Source organism: Eurytemora carolleeae, unplaced genomic scaffold (genome assembly GCF_000591075.1).
Source record: "Eurytemora carolleeae unplaced genomic scaffold, Eaff_2.0 scaffold854, whole genome shotgun sequence".
Lineage (NCBI taxonomy): Eukaryota > Metazoa > Arthropoda > Copepoda > Calanoida > Temoridae > Eurytemora > Eurytemora carolleeae.
In genome coordinates this window covers 50,844-69,594 of record NW_019396778.1, presented here as the reverse complement: position 1 = coordinate 69,594, position 18,751 = coordinate 50,844, and the positions used below count along the sequence as shown (strand labels likewise).

Sequence of the window (18,751 nt, the reverse complement as noted above, 5' to 3'; positions counted from 1 at the left end):
CGAGCCCCCCACCCCCTCCCCCTCCGTACGCCCCTGGCTTAGTGGGAACCTTTCTAGGGAGAGGGTTTTCGTCCTCACCTCCCCGTACGCCCCTTATGATACACTTCGATAAGATTATGTGTACTAAATTATTTTGAAAGTTAGTTTATCGAGACTTAGTTATTACACGAACGTGGTAGTTTCATCTTGATGAGGAAAAATCTGTAAGAACTGACAAAGAAGTATTAATTAGTTTATATAAAAAAAATATGGAAAAGAGAAAAGTTACCAAATCAAACAGAAAAAATAAAATAAAGAACTGATATTTCGTATTATTTGATTAATGAGGTAATTTCAAAGCAGAAACCAATCAACTTTTGACAATTTTAACAACTCAAATTTACCTGAAGGCTAAAATAAGCTAGAATTACCACGGAAACGCCTTTATGAAGAGGCGGAACGGTTTTGAAATATATCAAATTTGGAATTTTTTCTAGAAATCATGATGGAAAGAAACTTTTTTATTCTGTATTTAATAGTGTTATAACATATTAGATTGAAAAAAAAAACATTTAACTTAGTGTAAAAAAATAGATTTTATTTGCATTCAATATACATAAAGTCATCTAGATCATAACGCAGGATGGCAAAACTTGTATCTTGGCCGTAATGTGTTCTTCTAAAGTATCAGAGAGAACATTCTGTTGTGTAATGGTAGACTTGGAGTCCTTGATATTAGACTTGGAGTCTTTGATATTAGACTTGGCGTCATTAGTATTTAAGTCATTGATTTTAGTGTTGTAGTCCTTGATACTAGAATTGAAGTCCTTGATATTTATAGAATCAGGGTCCTTGATAAAACACCCTGAGTCCTGTTTGGTGTAAAATATTTCCTGATTGTTAAGATAATCCCTGTCTTCTGGTTCAAAGGTATCATACGAGTTGTCATATTTCTCAGGGCAGGACGAATGCTCGTCTTGGTTTATCTTAAGACTATGATCGTCGGTTTCAGTCTTTCCAACTAACTTGCATCCATTCTTTTCCTTTTCATCTCTCCCTTCTCTATTCTTTGGTCTTTTTCCATGGACTTTCTTTTCCTTAGTCCTTTCCGGTTTTATCTTATTTTCGCATGTCAATTGTTTCCCTGTGTTGTAGAGCTCTTCTGACAAATCCTGTGAGTTCAAAGGTCGCAAAACTTCAAACATATGGTGCAGCACTGAGCGAGGGTTAGTGATAGCTTTATCCTTTCCGTGTCCAGGACTCTCCAGTCTGACTGAAGAATCAAGAACTGGAGGCTTCAATGCATCTTCATCTTGTATTGGAGGCACAAGGTTGCCGGATATAAGGGATGGATGAGATAAATACCCAGCTTTAACTTCTTGTGTCGAGCGGGACACAACCTGTTATCAAAGAAAAAATTCATATAAATAAAAAAACTATCATATATATATATATATATATATATAAATATACAAGCTGAAGGGCCCGGCGTTGCCCGTGGAAGAAAAAAATCCAATAATTTTGAAAAAAAAATAATTTAATTTTAATTTTTCAGTTTTGTTACAATTCATGAAGTTAGGCCATACAATTAAATTGATAAATTGACAAAAAATAGTTCAAATTAAAATAGAAATAGTTCAGATCAACCAAAAAATGGTTCAATTAAACAAAAAAAGTAGTTCAAATGAACAAAAAAATAGTTCAAATAAACAAAAAAATAGTTCAAATAAACAAAAAAATTATTCAAATTAACTAAAAATATTTATTTTGTATTATTTCAGGGTTAGGTAGGTTATGACAATTTCTGTGCCGAGCGCTGCGGCTAGGACAGGCTATGGGGCCGAGCTCTGCGGCTAGGACAGGCAAGGGAGCCGGTCGCCGCGGCAAGGGCAGGCTAGTGGGCTGGGCGCTGCGGCCACATGACCAAGATATTTTTTTAATCATTTGAACATTTTTTTTTCATTTGAACTATTTTTTGTTTATTTTAACTATTTTTTGTTCATTTGAACTATTTTTGTACATTTGAACTATTTCTGTACATTTAAACTATTTCTGTACATTTGAACCATTTTTTTGTTCATTTGAACTACTTATTTGTTCATTTAAACTTCTTTTTAAAGGTTATTTGAACTATTTTTAAAGGTTATTTGCAAACTATAATGTTAATAATTCATTAGTGAACAGTACTTCAAATGAACAAAAATATAGTTCAAATGAGCATAAAACAAACTCGTTTGAGTATTGTTGGTTTTAACTACTCATGTGGTCAAACGAAAATAGTTCAAATGAACAATAGTTCAAACGAGAGTAGTTCAAACAGTCTAGCATCTGTTTAAATATATATATTTTCCAAGACAAAATAATTCATGGGTCTGACCCAATCTTAAATTAAAATTAAGTAAATTAAAAGTAAAACAATTTATCTAATAATTTACTTACATTGGATCATTCTGTACTATTTCCTAAGAATCCCTGAAAGTATATTTTAAATGCTCCAGTCAGTTTAATTCCAACAGAAGATTGGGTCAGCCATATATCACATAAATTTCACTAGAAGGTTATGCTTCATTTGGTGTACGGTCCCGTTTTGGCTTAAATATTCTGTATGTAGCTGCTTGAAAGTGGGACCGGTACTTTGAACCGGAGTTTGCAGTGATATATATATAACATATTAAATACAACATGACCCGTTAGTTCCTGAGTATCTTTAAAAGGTTACGTCCCGAAAGAATGAAGGGACTTCAACTATCCTAATCACAGCCCTCGGTCCTAATTGATAGCTGCATGTCTTAAATCTTAACCCTACCACAATTGTTTTTTTTGTGACGAAACTCGATTTACAAAATACTGATTCTGGAACCTATGCACTTAAGTATTGTAAACTGTCTTTAAAATACCTCATAAAGTTTCTGTTCTGTCTGATCCAACTGATTCTGAAAGAACCTAAACATTAAATTATTAAAAACAGGAAATTCACCTTTTTTTTTAATGGAAAAGTTGTATTAAAACCTTTTCAAGCGATCGTACTCGGGACCATTGACTTCCTTCAGTACAGAGAGAACTTTCTCAATTATAAACAACTGGTTAAACAAAATAAAACAAGTAAAAAGACTGATCATTCAAAAAATAAATAAATAAAAAGGAAAAACATTTTGTAAGAAAGAAAATTAAAATTAAAGGGATGTTGAAATTTCAAGTTACTCTTCTTTTACAGAGGAAGATGTCTGATCAACAGCAATACCCTTGAAACCTTTATCTGATCAATAATCTATAAAATAATTTCTTGCTCTTGCTGTGTTAAATTCTGATAATTCCTGTAATGTGTTTTACAGCAGAAGAAATACGCACGTCACTTTTGTAGAAAAACCAAAATTTAAAATAATCAGTTTTCCAAATTGTCAACATAAATATCAGTTTATGTTTGAAGAGACAAAACTTTCAGGGAATACATTGCGAATCGGACAAGCCACTTTATACATGGAGGGTCATTTGATATTACATCTGCATTCTACAGTCACTTTAAGATGTGATGTTCTACTTGTATCATAATAAAAACTTGGTTTGATTTTTTGTTCCTTTTCAAAAATGAGATCAGACAGAACATCATTGTCGGCAGCATTGGTTTCATTCTGTTCATCTTCACAGAACTTTGCCAGACCTCGCTTTACAAGTTGCTGAAATCAGTTCTAATAAGTAAAAATAAGTAAAAATAATAATAATTAAGCTAAAATATTTAAAATCTACAGTCACTTGTCGTATTTGTGTAACTGTAATCTGAAACATTATTAAGGTGTTTCGTTATCTTGCTTAAACCATACATACTTTTTCTATATGTAGATAATATTATTCTGCTTTCTCCTAGCAGAACAGGTCTTCAGGAAATGGTGAAAATTTGTGAAAATTTTGCCAAAGCTACTAAACTGAAATTTAGTACAAATATTCGAATCGAAAAATGTAAAACTAGATGCCTTATTTTTTCTAAAGAAAGGATTAATTATAGTGTAATAACCCCAATTTTATTGAATGAATTACCTTTACCATTTGTTAACGACTTAAAACATTTAGGAAATGTTCCGCAAAGTGATAATTCAATGACCATAGATTGCAATAAAAAAACGAGCTATTTTCATTTCAAAAATTGATTCCCTTAACCAAGAATTTTATTTTAACAGTGCTGATGTTATTTTGAAACTGTATAATATTTACTGTAGTAGTTTTTATGGATCTAGTATTTGGGACTTGATATATATAATAATAATAATGTTTCATACTAGAATACGTACCTTACTCACTGTTCTATTGTTTACAAGAATACAGTATCTTACTTACTGTTCTATTGTTTAATAGAATACAGTACCTTACTTACTGTTCTATTGTTTACTAGAATACAGTACCTTGCTCACTGTTCTATTGTTTACTTGAATACAGTACCTTACTTACTGTTCTATTGTTAACTAGAACACAGTACCTTACTTACTGTTGTATTGTTGAATACAGTACCTTACTTACTGTTCTATTGTTTACTAGAATACAGTACCTTACTTACTGTTCTATTGTTGACTAGGATACAGTACTTTACTTACTGTTCTATTGTTTACTAGAACACAGTACCTTACTTACTGTTCTATTGTTGACTAGGATACAGTACCTTACTTACTGTTCTATTGTTAACTAGAACACAGTACCTTACTTACTGTTGTATTGTTGACTAGGATACAGTACCTTACTTACTGTTATATTGTTTACTAGAATACAGTATCTTACTTACTGTTCTATTGTTTACTAGAATACAGTACCTTACTTACTGTTCTACTGTTTGTTTACTAGAATACAGTACCTTATTTACTGTTCTATTGTTTACTAGAATACAGTACCTTACTTACTGTTCTATTGCTACTAGAATACAGTACCTAACTTACTGTTCTAATGTTTAATAAGATACAGTATCTTACTTACTGTTCTATTGTGTACTAGAATACAGTATCTTCCTTACTATTCTGAATGTATTATTGTATTAATGTATTAATGTATTAATGTATTAATGTATTAATGTATTAATGTAATAATGTATTAATGTATTAATGTATTAATGTATTAATGTATTAATGTATTAATGTATTAATGTATTAATGTATTAATGTATTAATGTATTAATGTAATAATGTATTATAGTAAATTGGAGGGAGAAGGATGTCAACTGAGAGAGGGGACCCCCGGACGACATGAGCCTCCGCTATGCATACACAAGCCTCAAAGATTTGCTAGGCAGACCGAGCCTCCGCCATGCAGAATAGTTTCCTTATAACTCTTTATTTATACTTGCAGTAAATTTTTTTTTGTATTTTTCTCGAAATGGTGGCATATAAAAGTTTAACAAAGATCAAAAGTATTAATCAATTATTTTAAATTGTGACTAATTATGACTAGTAAAGTGGTTTACGAAACTTGAAACATTTTTCTACGCAAAAAGGAAAAAATTCTTATAGTAATTTAATTGATATTTAATAATTTTTGATTTATACAATACCTTTTTTAAAATTTTTATCATATTTAGAAAATTTCCAAAAAAAGATATTGCTTAAATCTAAGATTAAATCAAAGTAAACTAAGTTCAATTCATAAATGAATTGCCTGATAGCCTTTTTACTGAGGAAGAAATGTGTTAAACATAATTTTTATAGCCCACTTTAAGAGTCAATAAAAGTTATAAATTATGACAATAAAAGAAACAATAATCTTAAGTAAAATTCTTGTGCACATGTTTAAAAAAAACAAGAAAAAAATCTATGTAAAAACCGAGAGTAATGCGAAAGCTGTGCTGTATAGCGGAGGCTCGTTTGCTGCATAGCGGAGACTTTTACTACATGGCTGGTGCTCGGTCTGCCTAGAAATATGAGAGGCTCGTGTCTGTATGGCGAAGGCTCATGACGTCTGGGGGTTCCCCCCCCCCCCCCATCCATAAGAAGTTAGCTTACCTTGCTTACTGTTCTTTCTGTATCATTGTTTACTAAAACAAGTGGAAGAGGAAAGGGTTGCGGGAGGGGTTCAATCCAGCCCTAGAGAATAGAAATTGGTTTTAAAGAACCTCTTAAAAAAGATAAAATTGTTTTCCAGTCTTTTTTACCTTGATAGTTGCACTAAAAAGGTTTTTATTATTCTGCGCCTTCTTGACAAGGTAGTTAAAACCTTCGTCGTTCCCAAACTCTTGATCTAGTATTAATCAAATATTTGTTTAAATATAATAGTTTGAAGAACTATACTTTGTCCTTAAATGTCGTTATAAGTAAATTTAGAAGAATAATGACATATTTACAAATATATGACTACAAAATATTACCAAAGGGCTTATTCATTAGAAAAAAAATATTGGTACTGGTTGAAAAACAAAAACAATGAGAGTTTCATCAAGCTTTCTTTAGAATGCAAAATAAAAGAGTTCTGATTTTCTAATCTTTATATCTTTGCAACCCAAAAGCGTAGACCGTATATATTTCAAACTATGAATTCTATGATCAAATAATCTAAGTTTGAAATGTCAAATGTTTTCACCATAAGGTTACAAAGATATAGGGATTGCAAAATTTGAGTTTTTTTTAGCAACGACTTAATTCCTTTGACCAAAAAGTTCTGTACTTTCATGAATTTTTTAAAATGTAAAGGAAATTTAAGAACAGCCTAACTGCAAACAAATAAAAAAAAAGTTAATCTTAACCAAGATTAGCTTAACTACAAACAAATAATAAAAATAGTTAATCTTAACACACCTAGTCCCCATATTCTACCAAGAACAGCTTGCTGCTCCAGGGCTGAGAACTCAGATCCAAGATACAGAAGGTTGGAAACCTTAAAAATAATTTGAACCACGTTTTGTAATTACTTAAAAATGGTTGGAAAAAATATAATATTCTTGTTTGCAGTGCAGTGAAGCGTATACTGATCTTATACAAAGAAATTGAGCCTTTGTCACAAACTCTGATTTTTTAATCTTTGTAACCCAATGTTGTACCAACTTAGATTTTTCAAACTATGAATTTTGTTAAATCCAAGTTGGAAACATAAGAAGTTTACAACATCAGGTTGCAAGGATATAGGGAGTCGAAAAATTGTTACTGTTTGTTGCAGAGACTCAACTCATTTATGTACAAAAACAAAACAAAAACATTATAAGCAGATAATTCAACTATTCTTAAACATGTATTACTTACTTGTTACTATATTTTCAAATAATATGATGTATAGTCCGAGAAAATAGAAAGAGTTAATGAAAGGTTTAGTGGAGGTTTTTTAATAAATATTTTTTATTTGATATATTAGGCCAGCTCCAAAATTGGCTGTTTATAGCATTTACCTCTTGAAATTTCAAGATATTTATAGAAACATTTCTTGATTTCACATTTTACAAGGTTTTAAATATAAATAGAACAAATCTTGCGTTTTATCAAAATAAGCCCAATCAAACATGTGGGATTAATTTGTTATGAATTATTAACATTAAACAAAATAGGCTTTTATCAATTTGTTTGGGTGAATTTGTTCATTGACTAGACCTTAAATATTACATTTAGTCTGAACATCAACAATTATTGGCTCAACATGTACAAATATACCTTTTAATGTAGTATTTTTTTCATTTCAATAAGGAAATTCGATTTTCGCCGTTTTTTCCCCCTCGATTTTCAAAGAGTGAGGAGGGAGGAAGGGGGATATAAATTTTTGAATACCAATGATAACTGGTAAGAAAACCAACGTATAAAACTAATAGCATTAGATAATCTAGGAGATTTTCCTGTTATATTAATAAGATTTTCAAAATTTACAAGAACCGTTCTTTTCAGGACATTTTTAAAGGAATTGAGTTCTTGCCAAAAACTGTGATTTTCCAATCCCTATATCTTTGCGACCTAACGTTGTAGGCCTTCTGCGAGATCAAATAATCTAAGTTAGAAATATCGAAGGTTTACACAGTCAGGTTGCAAAGATATAGGGGTTTGAAAATTAAAATTTGTGGCAGAAACTCAATTCTTTTATTAGACTCAAGGGTTCATGTTGGATCTCGCACGTTTTTTCGATCAGTTCTTAACATTTGCTTGACTAGTCAGTCCAGCTGTTTTGATAATTTTTTAGCTAACAATTCATTTATCAAACAGACAAAGCAAATATGCAAATGTAAAAAAGTTCAAATTTAAAAAAAAAACCTGAATATTTATTTCAGATCCGAAATCGCAGAAGAAGATGGTCGCTTCCTTGTTCTGTATGTCCACATTCTTTACCAGGCCCCTATTCAGATCATCTAAACCAAGATAAATTTTAAAAATCTAAAGGAACAGGGTCTTTGTCACTTTCTTCTCTCTTCTTTTCATCCTGATAGTGTAAAAGCTTTAATATTCAAAACTTTATTATCTGATGCTAGCTTGAAACCCGAGCGTTGCCTAGGGTAGTCATAGCTATTCCGACTGTTTACCCGCGGTTTGTCGTAAACTACGATTTTGGCTATTTTTCCCGATAAAAGTCGAACTTAGAATCTCAAAACCAAGCTATACAAGTCGTCATTTACGAGTTCCTCAATAAAAATTGAGGCAAATCGGTCCAGGCGTTAATGATTTATGATCGGACAAATAATCAAACCGTCAGACAGACAAACAGAGATTATTTATATTGATAACAGAATTAATACTTTGAAATATAAAAGGTTTATATCGATCGTAGTCCGAATTTCATGAATTTGTGCCGCATCTTAAATCAACTAAAATCCGGTTTCAATTTAGCACCGGCTTTTATCTTGAAACATTGTATAAAATTTTAAGTGGAACCAACCATATTTGAGCCGCAGCTAAAATTCTTTTAGTTCGACCTCAGGTTGCACAGATATATGAATTAGAAATTCAGAATTTGTGGCAAAGACTTAACTTCTTTGGATAGTTGAAGGTCAAAGAAGGTCTTGCATTATGAATTTGACCTTACAGGATACAATTTTATTAATATCTAAATAAAAATTCTACAAACCTGACCCAAGCCCTGGGTAGACAGCAGCAACAGGTAAACCAGGAGCAATCTAGTTAATTAAAAATATTAATTCAAATCCGCCAATACATTGGTCCTCAAGATTAGAAGTTTAGGAAAAATGCTGGATCCCTCGACAGTTATCCATATCCCCGTAGCCCTTATAGGGTATGAATATCACGAGATATCGAATAGGAATAAAATTAATTCACAGATGCGGATGTACATTCTGAGATTCACCTTCTAGTCCCGTCAGAAGAACAGAAACTCTAGTTTTAACTATAAAAGTAGGATTTTAAAATGTATATTTGCGACTATGAAAATTTAAAAAAACCTTGCTTTTCACCTCAGAAACATTGTGTATTCTATAATCATTAAATCTAAGTCTGTAGAATTCTTTCATTTCTTGATGCAACACTTCAACAGCCTAGAAACAAAGGAACTCAGTTCTTGCAACAAACTCTGATTTTATAATTCTTTGTTTGAAATATCTTGGATTTACGCTATCAGGTTGCGAAAAAATATAATGAGTTCGTTTTCTGGAAAAAATTATATTTAAAATATCAGGCTTTAGTTTAAGGACTGTCACTCTCCTCAGACTGTAATTTTCTAATCCTTCTTTGCAATCCGATGCCGTAAACTTTTGACAATTCACACTTCATATTCTGCTCATTAAAAACTCTTAGTTTAAAACATCAGATGTTTCAACAATCAAGTTGCAAAGATATTGGGATCGAAAAATTTTGTTTTTAAAAAAAAATGGGTTGAAAAGAAATGATTCGTGATTTCTTGCCTTAGACTATAATTTTATAATCCCTATATCTTTGCAACCTGATAATGTAAAATATTTCAAACTCTAACTACTTAAAATAGTAGAATCCATTGTTTGAAGTAAAAGATGACTTTGACTTCGGATTGAAAATATATAAGGATTAAGAAATTTTGAGTCTAGTTCGGGGAGTAAGGAATAGAAGGGAGATATAACTGACGCGGTTCGCCCTACCATATGATTATACATGCTTTGCAGACTGGTACTCCATTTGAATAAGAAATATTTTTCTGATGAACAATTACCCCGTATACAATAACCTTTTCTGAATATTTCATATACAAATGGAGTACCCGTATGCAAAGCATGTATAAGCATATGGTAGGGCGAACCGCGTCAGTTATATCTCCCTTCTATTCTTTACTCCCTGGTCTAGTTGGTGGCGAATAATCAGTTTCTTTCTCTGTCCATTTATTACTGAATTTAAAGTCCTTACATATTGCTATCTCAATTCTTAACATAGCTTTGTTTCAATTATATATAACCTGACTATTATGAGGACCAGCGATATTGAACCAAAACTGGGAAACCGTCAATATCTCGGTCAAGCAAACCTTTAGTTGCTAAAAGAAGAATGTTTATAATACATTTTTTAAGTTGGTATTTATTGATCTTTAGGATTCATCAATCATCAAAGCATTGCCTATGATGATCCAGTGGGAAACATAAAACTGTGAAACAGGAAAATGACTGTAAGTGTTTAACACTGCAAGTTATGATTGTAAATAGTCCAATGAACATAAAACACGGAATTGCTTATCTGTCGTCTTCTTATTTTAAAGTTTTATGATTCCTACTTCAGTGATATTGTTCGAATAAATATTACTTATAAAAAATAAAGTAAACTACTATACAGTGAAATGGTAATAGTAAGACTTCTTAATCAAAGGATTTGAGTCTTTGCCACAAATTCCAATTTTCTAATAACTATATCTCTAAAACAAGATGGCGTAAGCCTTTGGTATTTCAAATTTTGATTATTTAATCCATCAGAATTCATAGTTTGAAATATCTAAGGTCTACAACATTGGGTTGTAGAGATAAAGGGATTAAGAAATCAGAGTTTGTGGCAATAAAATTTGCTTTGGAAAAGTTACTCAAGTCAGTCAAGAGGTTAAAAAGAGATCAAAACTGAAAAGAACAGAAAGGCAAACAAATGTATTCAATAAAATCCAAGAAACGAGCAGTCAGAAAAAATCCAATACTTGTATATCGATTTGAACTATAAATATCATTAGACTAGTTAATAGCAAAAATCTAATTTGTAAAAATTTTTGTATTCAAAGATGCATATTTTCTGGGGGGAGAAAGTTCGACATGAATTGGCAAGTTTTTCTACCCTTTTTATTATCTGTTACCCTAAATTCATTGATTTTTCTTTATTGAGCGAATAAAACCAAAAATATTTGTAGGCGCTCCGCGCCAAACATACCTAATATCGATAAAAGATAAAATTTTATTAAAAAGGAAGGGAAGGGGACGTGAACTATTTTTCAAGAAAATATAAACCCGGTACTGATAGTGAAAAAATCTACCTTTTTATATGGAGGTATACTGAGTTCAGGAATAGTTCTGTAAAAAATAAACTATTTTTGCAAACAGTTAGATACATTTTTACGCGTTAATAAATGTACAACTATGCATAATCAATATCTTTGAAAGAGAAAAATTAAAAGAGAAATTTTTCTGTTATAAATTTCCTCAAAGATTGAAACTACATCATTCTTAGACTCAGATATTTACATCGTAAAAAAAGTGATAATTTGAAATTTATTTTCAAACTTTCTATACATGTCTATGAATATATTAACATCTTAGAAAGATGCAGGGCTACTTCAGATGGATATTTTCTAATTCTCATTTATTGTTTAATTAAATGAGTTTAATAATTAAATTAAGAAATAATGATTTTTAAAAATCATCAAGTAAACAAACTTTTCATTTATTTATAAGCCATTTTTTTAACAATAAAAGAAAAATTACTTACTTGCACTGCACCCCTGTTTATATTAAAATCATGAATTTTTGGCAAAATAATAATTTTGAATTCTTTGAGAAATTTACCTGGCATAGAGTGGATTCCAAGTCATTTTGAGTTGTTTAGTCTTTAAGTCTTATTTTTATTCCTTTTAGAGTTGAGCATCAGTTCGTCTCAAACCAATCAACAGTTGATTACTGCAATGATATTATGATCATCATTGACATGCTTATTTTTCTAAAAAAAATAATGAACACAATAGAATTTATAATACCAATCAAATCATAATACATTAATCAAATTCATTATACTTAATAACAATTTCAAAAAAGTTCAAATTAAAAAATCACATAAAATATTTCACTGGTTTCACATTTGATTTTGAGTTGTAACTAAACTGTACACCAATTAACAAGAAAAAACATAAGTACGACATTAATAAACAATACAAGTTTTTGTTCAATAAGAATTCATTGTTATGATTTTTTTTCCAGCAAAATGTACAAATATATTGGTAAGCGTTTAAACGTATAAAATTAGGCGCTTTCTTCATCCGAGGAAAATATATTGTTGAGGTACTTCTGTCGAGCTGAGATAGGTCTCACAAGGGTTTTTTGAATCCAGTGAATTTATCTCCACCAACATTATCCTAAATTGTTAATTAGTAAATTTTCAAATTAAAGGAATCAAATTCAGTGTACATTTTCAGAGAAGCAATAACTAGGTCTTGCTAGGTGCTTCTTAAAGTATTCAGAGATACAGGGTGAGAGAGAAAATCGCAAATTAATGAAACTTTATTTTAAAAGACCCCTGCACAGAGCACACAGATGGAAACGAAAAAAAAAGAAACTACACGTAACATTAAAGACCTGAATTCATCCTATAATGCTGTATTAACCTGGAGAATGGAGGTTTTTTTTATCTAGCTGGATCCAGATTTTACTAATGATAGCTTGATATATACTCCTTAATCATAAGCCTGGTTAGCTGTTATTAAGTACCCAAACCCGTAGGAGAGACGTTAATTCTTTTGATTGAATCTGGTTCTATGTGTAAGCTTCAAAGGAGCTTCAGCACAGTCAGATTCTTGTACAACTTTCTCGTTTCTTGCAGCTGAGCAGAACCCTGTGTGGAATAAAACATCACAGTACACCCTACTTCAAAAAAAAAGAAAATTATAGTGTAGAAAAGGAGAGGTTTCTCTATTCTTCTCTCCCCCCTCCCATCTTACCAGAAACAAGGAAAATGAAAACATATAAAGTAGAATCCTGATAGGTTGTGCACCATGCACTATGATACCGGTTTATACTCTGCCATATAAAGTAGAATCCTGATAGGTTGTGCACCATGCACTATGATACCGGTTTATACTCTGCCATGTGCAAGGAAAATGAAAACATGTAAAGTAGAATCCTGATAGGTTGTGCACCATGCACTATGATACTGGTTTATACTCTGCCATGTGCAAGGAAAAGATAGCTGTAGACGAAGCCATATTCTGAAGTACTGTCCGAGATGAACTTGCAAGAATCAAGAATTCTTTTGTCGAAAATATCCACTCCTTTCCTAACCTTTCTTATCCCATTTGTCATAATAATAGCAGATTACTGACAATGGATATCCTTAGAATTTTCAACCCCTGCTTAGCATTGACTTTTATTTTTCCAACCTTTAAGAATATATATAATAAGTATGAATGAAAAAGCTTCATCATCCATCCACAAAATAACTTGTAAGAGAAATTTGACACCTCTGTACGGAACACAAATAATAATATGCGTAATATTAGGGAGAAAGAAAAGCATACATATGTGTCAAATATATTCTACAAGGAATCAGAATGTGTAGATCTCAAAGAGAGGAACAGAAAACAGATGCATGATCAGCTAAAAAGAAGATACAAATCAGAGAAAAACCTAAATTTAAAATAAATGTTAAAAAAAGGAATCAAATTTCTTGTTACAATATACAGGGTTACCTCATAAAGGCAAGGTTTCAGGACGACTGTACAGGATTTATTCCGTCCTGTTTCTTAGTTTCCTGCAGTTATATACTTTTTTGTTAATCTTTGTACCATCCTCTTTTAAAACAATAAAAAAAAATTTTCTTAATGCAGAAAATCCTAAACCTTTCATCATGGTTAAAAAATTCCAGTCGTCTTTTTATAGATTAACGGTAACCCTGTGTTTATCAGAATATATATAGGTTCCCCCCCATAACAACAATAGTTGTAGCTGAAGCCTCAATTTTGGTCCAATATTGACGATCTTGAATATTTTTGTATCTACTTTTTTTTCTGTTCGAATGGTGTTTAACCGGCCCTAGAGCTTTCAATCATTCTAGTAGCAAAGGAACTGAGTTTTGCCACAAACACTGATTTTCGAACACTTATATCCTACACAACATCATGTCGCAGACCTTTGATAATTCAAACTATGAATTATGTGACTCAAAGAAATTCGTAGTAAGATTTCGATTCTACTGGAGACCACCGGAGGGATTTTATTTTCACTGGAGGGGTTTCAAAAAATGCTTTTTACAATTTAAAACTTTACGCAGGGTGTTTTACATTCCACTGGAGGGATTCAGATATCCTTCCTAGGGGTTTATAATTCCACTGGAGGGATTCAGATATCCTTCCTGGGGGTTTATAACTCCACTGGAGGGATTCAGATATCCATCCTATAGGGGTTTAAAACTCCACTGGAGGGATTCAGTTATCCTTCCAAGGGGTTTATAATTCCACTGGAGGGATTAAGTTATCCTTCCAAGGGGTTTATAATTCCACTGGAGGGATTCAGATATCCTTCCTTGGGGTTTATAATTCCACTGGAGGGATTCAGTTATCCTTCCCAGGGGTTTATAATTCCACTGGAGTGATTCAGATATACTTCCTGGGGGTTTATAAACTTCACTGGAGGGATTCAGTTATCTTTCAAAGGGTATTTATAATTCCACTGGAGGGATTCAGATTTTATAAACCCCTAGGAAGGATATCTGAATTCCTCCAGTGGAATTATAAACCCCTTGGAAGGATAACTGCATCCCTCCAGTGGAATTATAAACCCCCAGGAAGGATTTCTGAATCCCTCCAGTGGAATTATAAACCCCTTGGAAGGATAACTGAATCCCTCCAGTGGAATGATAAACCCCTTGGAAGGATAACTGAATCCCTCCATTGGAATTATAAACCCCCAGGAAGGATAACTGAATCCCTCCAGTGGAATTATAACCCCCCAAGAAGGATAACTGAAGTCCTCCAGTGGAATTACAAACCCCCAGGAAGGATATCTGAATCCCTCCAGTGGATTTATAAACCCCTTGGAAGGATATCTGAATTCCTCCACTGGAATTATAAACCCCTTGGAAGGATAATTGCATCCCTCCAGTGGAATTATAAACCCCCAGGAAGGATAACTGAATCCCTCCAGTGGATTTATAAACCCCTTTGAAGGATACCTGAATCCCTCCAGTGGAATTATAAACCCCTTGGAAGGATAACTGAATCCCTCCAGTGGAGTTATAAACCCCCAGGAAGGATATCTGAATCCCTCCAGTGGAATTATAAACCCCCAGGAAGGATATCTGAATCCCTCCAGTGGAATCATAAACCCCTTGGAAGGATATCTGAATCCCTCCAGTGGAATTATAAACCCCCAGGAAGGATATCTGAATCTCTCCAGTGGAATTATAAACCCCTAGGAAAGATATCTGAATCCCTCCTGTGGAATTATAAACCCCTGGGAAGGATAACTGCATCCCTCCAGTGGAATTATAAACCCCCAGGAAGGACATCTGAATCCCTCCAGTGGAATGTAAATCACCCTGCGTAAAATTTTGAAATGTAAAAAGCCTTTTTTCAAACACCTCCAGTGAAAAAGAATTCCCTCTGGTGGTCTCCAGTGGAGTCAAAATCTTACTACGAACTTCCGTGACTCGAATTATGTTATAACAAAAAGTCGAAGTTTGAAATATCAAAGGTTTACACCATTATATTGCACAGATATAGGGATTAGAAAATTTGAGTTTGTGGCAAAAACTCACTCACATTCAAGTTTGAAGTTTTGGAATTCCTCATATTTAGGAAAAATAATTTGTCCAAGATAATTATTATGCCATTGGGTTTCAGATTCTTATTATATTTACCGGGGTTCTGGGTTCTTTATTTTTCTCCGGGTTGTCTACTTTCATCCTTCCATCTTCCTTCCTCGTTCTATCTCTACACAGTAATATATCAGCAAGCAATAGAAATACTTCCTTTTATAGATATGCAATTTCTAGATTGTTTTTTTTTTCTTCTTATAATCAAATTTCTTTATTGATAAAGATATTGTTAAAAGTACAGGGGACTGACTCTTTATGTTAAAAACTTATGAAGAAAAACAAAGTTAGTCAATTTATTGCTTGTCTGTCCACAGCAACTTTAAAAACAAAATACATTACAAAATTTTTGATTTTTGAAATTTTTAAAAATGATCGTTATCGGTTACCTGTTCTCTGATGAGACCCTCAAACCCGCATATGGCGGACTTATGAACTTGCCAGGAGTAGCCGGAACCTGTTTTGAAATGTTTGTTTCTGCCCTAGGAGTACTTGAAACCTGTCTCAAGGTTGTGGGGTTTCTTGGAGTACCTGGAACCTGTCTGGAGTTGATCGAACCTTGTCTTGGAGTGGTTTGTCCCTTCTTGAAGAGTCCTTGAGTACGTTGAACTGAAGGAGTTCTCTGCACCTTTATTCTCCTTGGAATAAACTCCTCATCGTCTGACATCATTTTTCGGGGTTGAAACCTTAAAATGAATACTTAACGAGAGTGTTCGCGAAAAATAAACAGGGGGGGGGGGTCATGCGAAATCCTAAAAAATTGGATTCGATCGATACTAATTTAACTTCAATCTGATGCGTCTGCAAGGAGAAAAAGACTAAACGTTGCCTAAGATCGCAGAGCCAGAATAAATAAACTTAGTTGCGTTATTCCAAACAAACCGTTCATATTTCAATTAAATTAAAATTTGAATTAATTCACTAAAACTACCTGGGTTTGTTTGAGACGGGTGCAGATTTACCGGAGTTTATATTCTCCTGAACTTGAATCTAAAACAATGAGTTAACTTATAAAATCGATATTTTAAATACCCAATCCAAGTTTGAAACCAAAATACAATGATAACCAGAAAACTCTGAAACAGAAAGATGACTTTGAAAAATCAAGTTATATCTTTATAAAGTCCTATGAGCATGAGACACAAATACATCAAATACGCTTAAATATTTCTATAATGTCATCCTCCTATTCCATTGTTTTCTGGTTCTCACTGAATACAGACAAGCGGAGGCTCCAAGGAGTGCAAACATTGCTGCAGGTCAGCAGAGAGGGATATCGCTGCCACTAGATTGTTTGAATAAATCTATTTAGTCTTTGCCTCACAAACTCTGATTTTCTAATCCCTTTATCTGTGCAACCCTAAGACCTGTGATATTTCAAAGTATGAATATGTTATATCAAATAATTTATAAAGTTTAAAATAACAGCTTTTACACCATCATCAGGTTGAAAAGAAATAAGGATTAGAAAATGTGATTTTTTCGGGAAAAAAAACTCTATTCCATTGATTCAGTAGACCCTGTCAAGGTTAGAATTGCAAATTTGAGATTTGTTGAAACGTCATAAGAATTAAAATACTTGCAAATTGGTGAGTGGAATATGTGGAATAAAGGTGAAGGTTAGAAAAAATATTCTCTGAGGAACTCAGAATTAATGATTAAGTGTATGTTTTAGAAAAATGTGAATTTTCAAAAATGTAAAATGATCTTATTTATTATTTTAATATCCCAAAGTTCACCTTCTGAATCAAACTCTTCTTTTCAGCCTTCTGATTCTCCAGCTCTAGGTTTTGGTAGTGATTTCTTGATTTAGCATTACTAAGCTCAATATCAACCTTCTCCAGATCATCATCCAACATCTTTATACTCTTCACCTTAGTCTGGTACTCCTCCACCAGTTTATCCATGCTCTGCAGCAAACATACAAAATTTAGCGCATGAATCTTTTATGCGTTGCNCCCCCCGATAGTGTTTATTCTTTCTTTTATGCTTTTATCATTTTTACACAATTAAACACTATAATATGTTTAAACATTGAAAATTAAAAAATTACAGTATTAAATGCGCCTTTATTGTTGGGGGAAAACAAAAACAGATATTGACTTTGAAATATCGTCTTCCTTTAAGTATTAAATCTATTCATTGATACTTTTTTTTTAGTGTTTTTCCAATCAAATTCAAAATACAAAGATAAACTTCGGCAAGTGTTTAATCGCTATCTTTAATGTCTACCTTAGTGTTTAAATTGTTACAAATATTGGGGGATGAACTGATGCTAAACACCGGCCCCGGCCGTAGATTGAATTTTAGATTGCCTTCAGATTTGATTTAAATTATCAAAATATTTATCGTGTCAACAAGAAATGTGAACATATTTCTTCAAAACCTGTATTTTTTTATCAAATTTTTACAATTAACAAAAACTTGATCCTTATCAAAATCTAACTTTTCCTTATAATCATCAAAATCAATTAAAATAAATTTTAATAAAGGGATTGTTCGGTTGTTTTCATGACGTTGATAGTTTAAGGTACCATTCATTAATGAAATGTGTAATTACTTACAAAGATGCTTCTGGACTAAACTAAAGTTTATGTACCAGAATAAATTATTTTGAAAAACCTTCCCTGATTTTTGGTGTCTGTCGTTAAATTCAGTTTAAAAAAAGTTTTAAACATATTTAGAGAAATTAATGAATAAATACAATTTTTAACTGGCAAAAAAAAAAAAAAATCTAAATGAGCCGAAACGCGTTTTTAGAAAAGGGGATGGTGGAGTTGGCACATTTGATGTAGGGGGGGGGGGGCCTGCCTTCATTTTTGGTTCAAATCTTCCAATTTTTTGGGTGCACGCCTAATTAGTGA

The 18,751-nt window shown here is 32.4% G+C and overlaps 2 protein-coding genes across 6 annotated transcripts in view; both read right to left on the bottom strand.

Moving 5' to 3' along the window:
* LOC111708595 (uncharacterized) overlaps positions 1-12,152 on the bottom strand; it is a 15,935-nt gene extending 3,783 nt beyond the window's left edge. Inside the window, exons 1-13 of one of the 4 annotated variants that reach the window (XM_023482016.1) lie at positions 11,873-12,152; positions 11,344-11,380; positions 10,294-10,371; positions 9,314-9,406; positions 8,983-9,031; positions 8,175-8,269; positions 6,744-6,822; positions 6,104-6,189; positions 5,955-6,035; positions 3,555-3,653; positions 2,989-3,059; positions 2,877-2,922; positions 486-1,379 (exon numbers count right to left, since the gene is read on the bottom strand). In XM_023482016.1, the coding sequence (XP_023337784.1) occupies positions 606-1,379; positions 2,877-2,922; positions 2,989-3,059; positions 3,555-3,653; positions 5,955-6,035; positions 6,104-6,189; positions 6,744-6,822; positions 8,175-8,269; positions 8,983-9,031; positions 9,314-9,406; positions 10,294-10,371; positions 11,344-11,380; positions 11,873-11,898 (1,614 nt within the window). In that variant the 5' untranslated portion in view covers positions 11,899-12,152 and the 3' untranslated portion in view covers positions 486-605. Of the gene's footprint in view, positions 1-485; positions 1,380-2,876; positions 2,923-2,988; positions 3,060-3,554; positions 3,654-5,954; positions 6,036-6,103; positions 6,190-6,743; positions 6,823-8,174; positions 8,270-8,982; positions 9,032-9,313; positions 9,407-10,293; positions 10,372-11,343; positions 11,381-11,872 lie in introns of those variants that run through there. The other 3 variants (XM_023482017.1, XR_002766694.1, XM_023482018.1) reach the window with 3 other exon arrangements.
* A 103-nt stretch (positions 12,153-12,255) lies between these two features.
* Positions 12,256-18,751, bottom strand: part of LOC111708594 (uncharacterized protein PFB0765w) — a 12,149-nt gene continuing 5,653 nt past the window's right edge. Inside the window, exons 8-13 of one of the 2 annotated variants that reach the window (XM_023482014.1) lie at positions 17,627-17,797; positions 16,819-16,877; positions 16,277-16,573; positions 15,933-16,005; positions 13,765-13,826; positions 12,256-12,435 (exon numbers count right to left, since the gene is read on the bottom strand). In XM_023482014.1, the coding sequence (XP_023337782.1) occupies positions 13,782-13,826; positions 15,933-16,005; positions 16,277-16,573; positions 16,819-16,877; positions 17,627-17,797 (645 nt within the window). In that variant the 3' untranslated portion in view covers positions 12,256-12,435; positions 13,765-13,781. The remainder of the gene's footprint in view (positions 12,436-13,764; positions 13,827-15,932; positions 16,006-16,276; positions 16,574-16,818; positions 16,878-17,626; positions 17,798-18,751) is intronic. The other variant, XM_023482013.1, reaches the window with a different exon arrangement.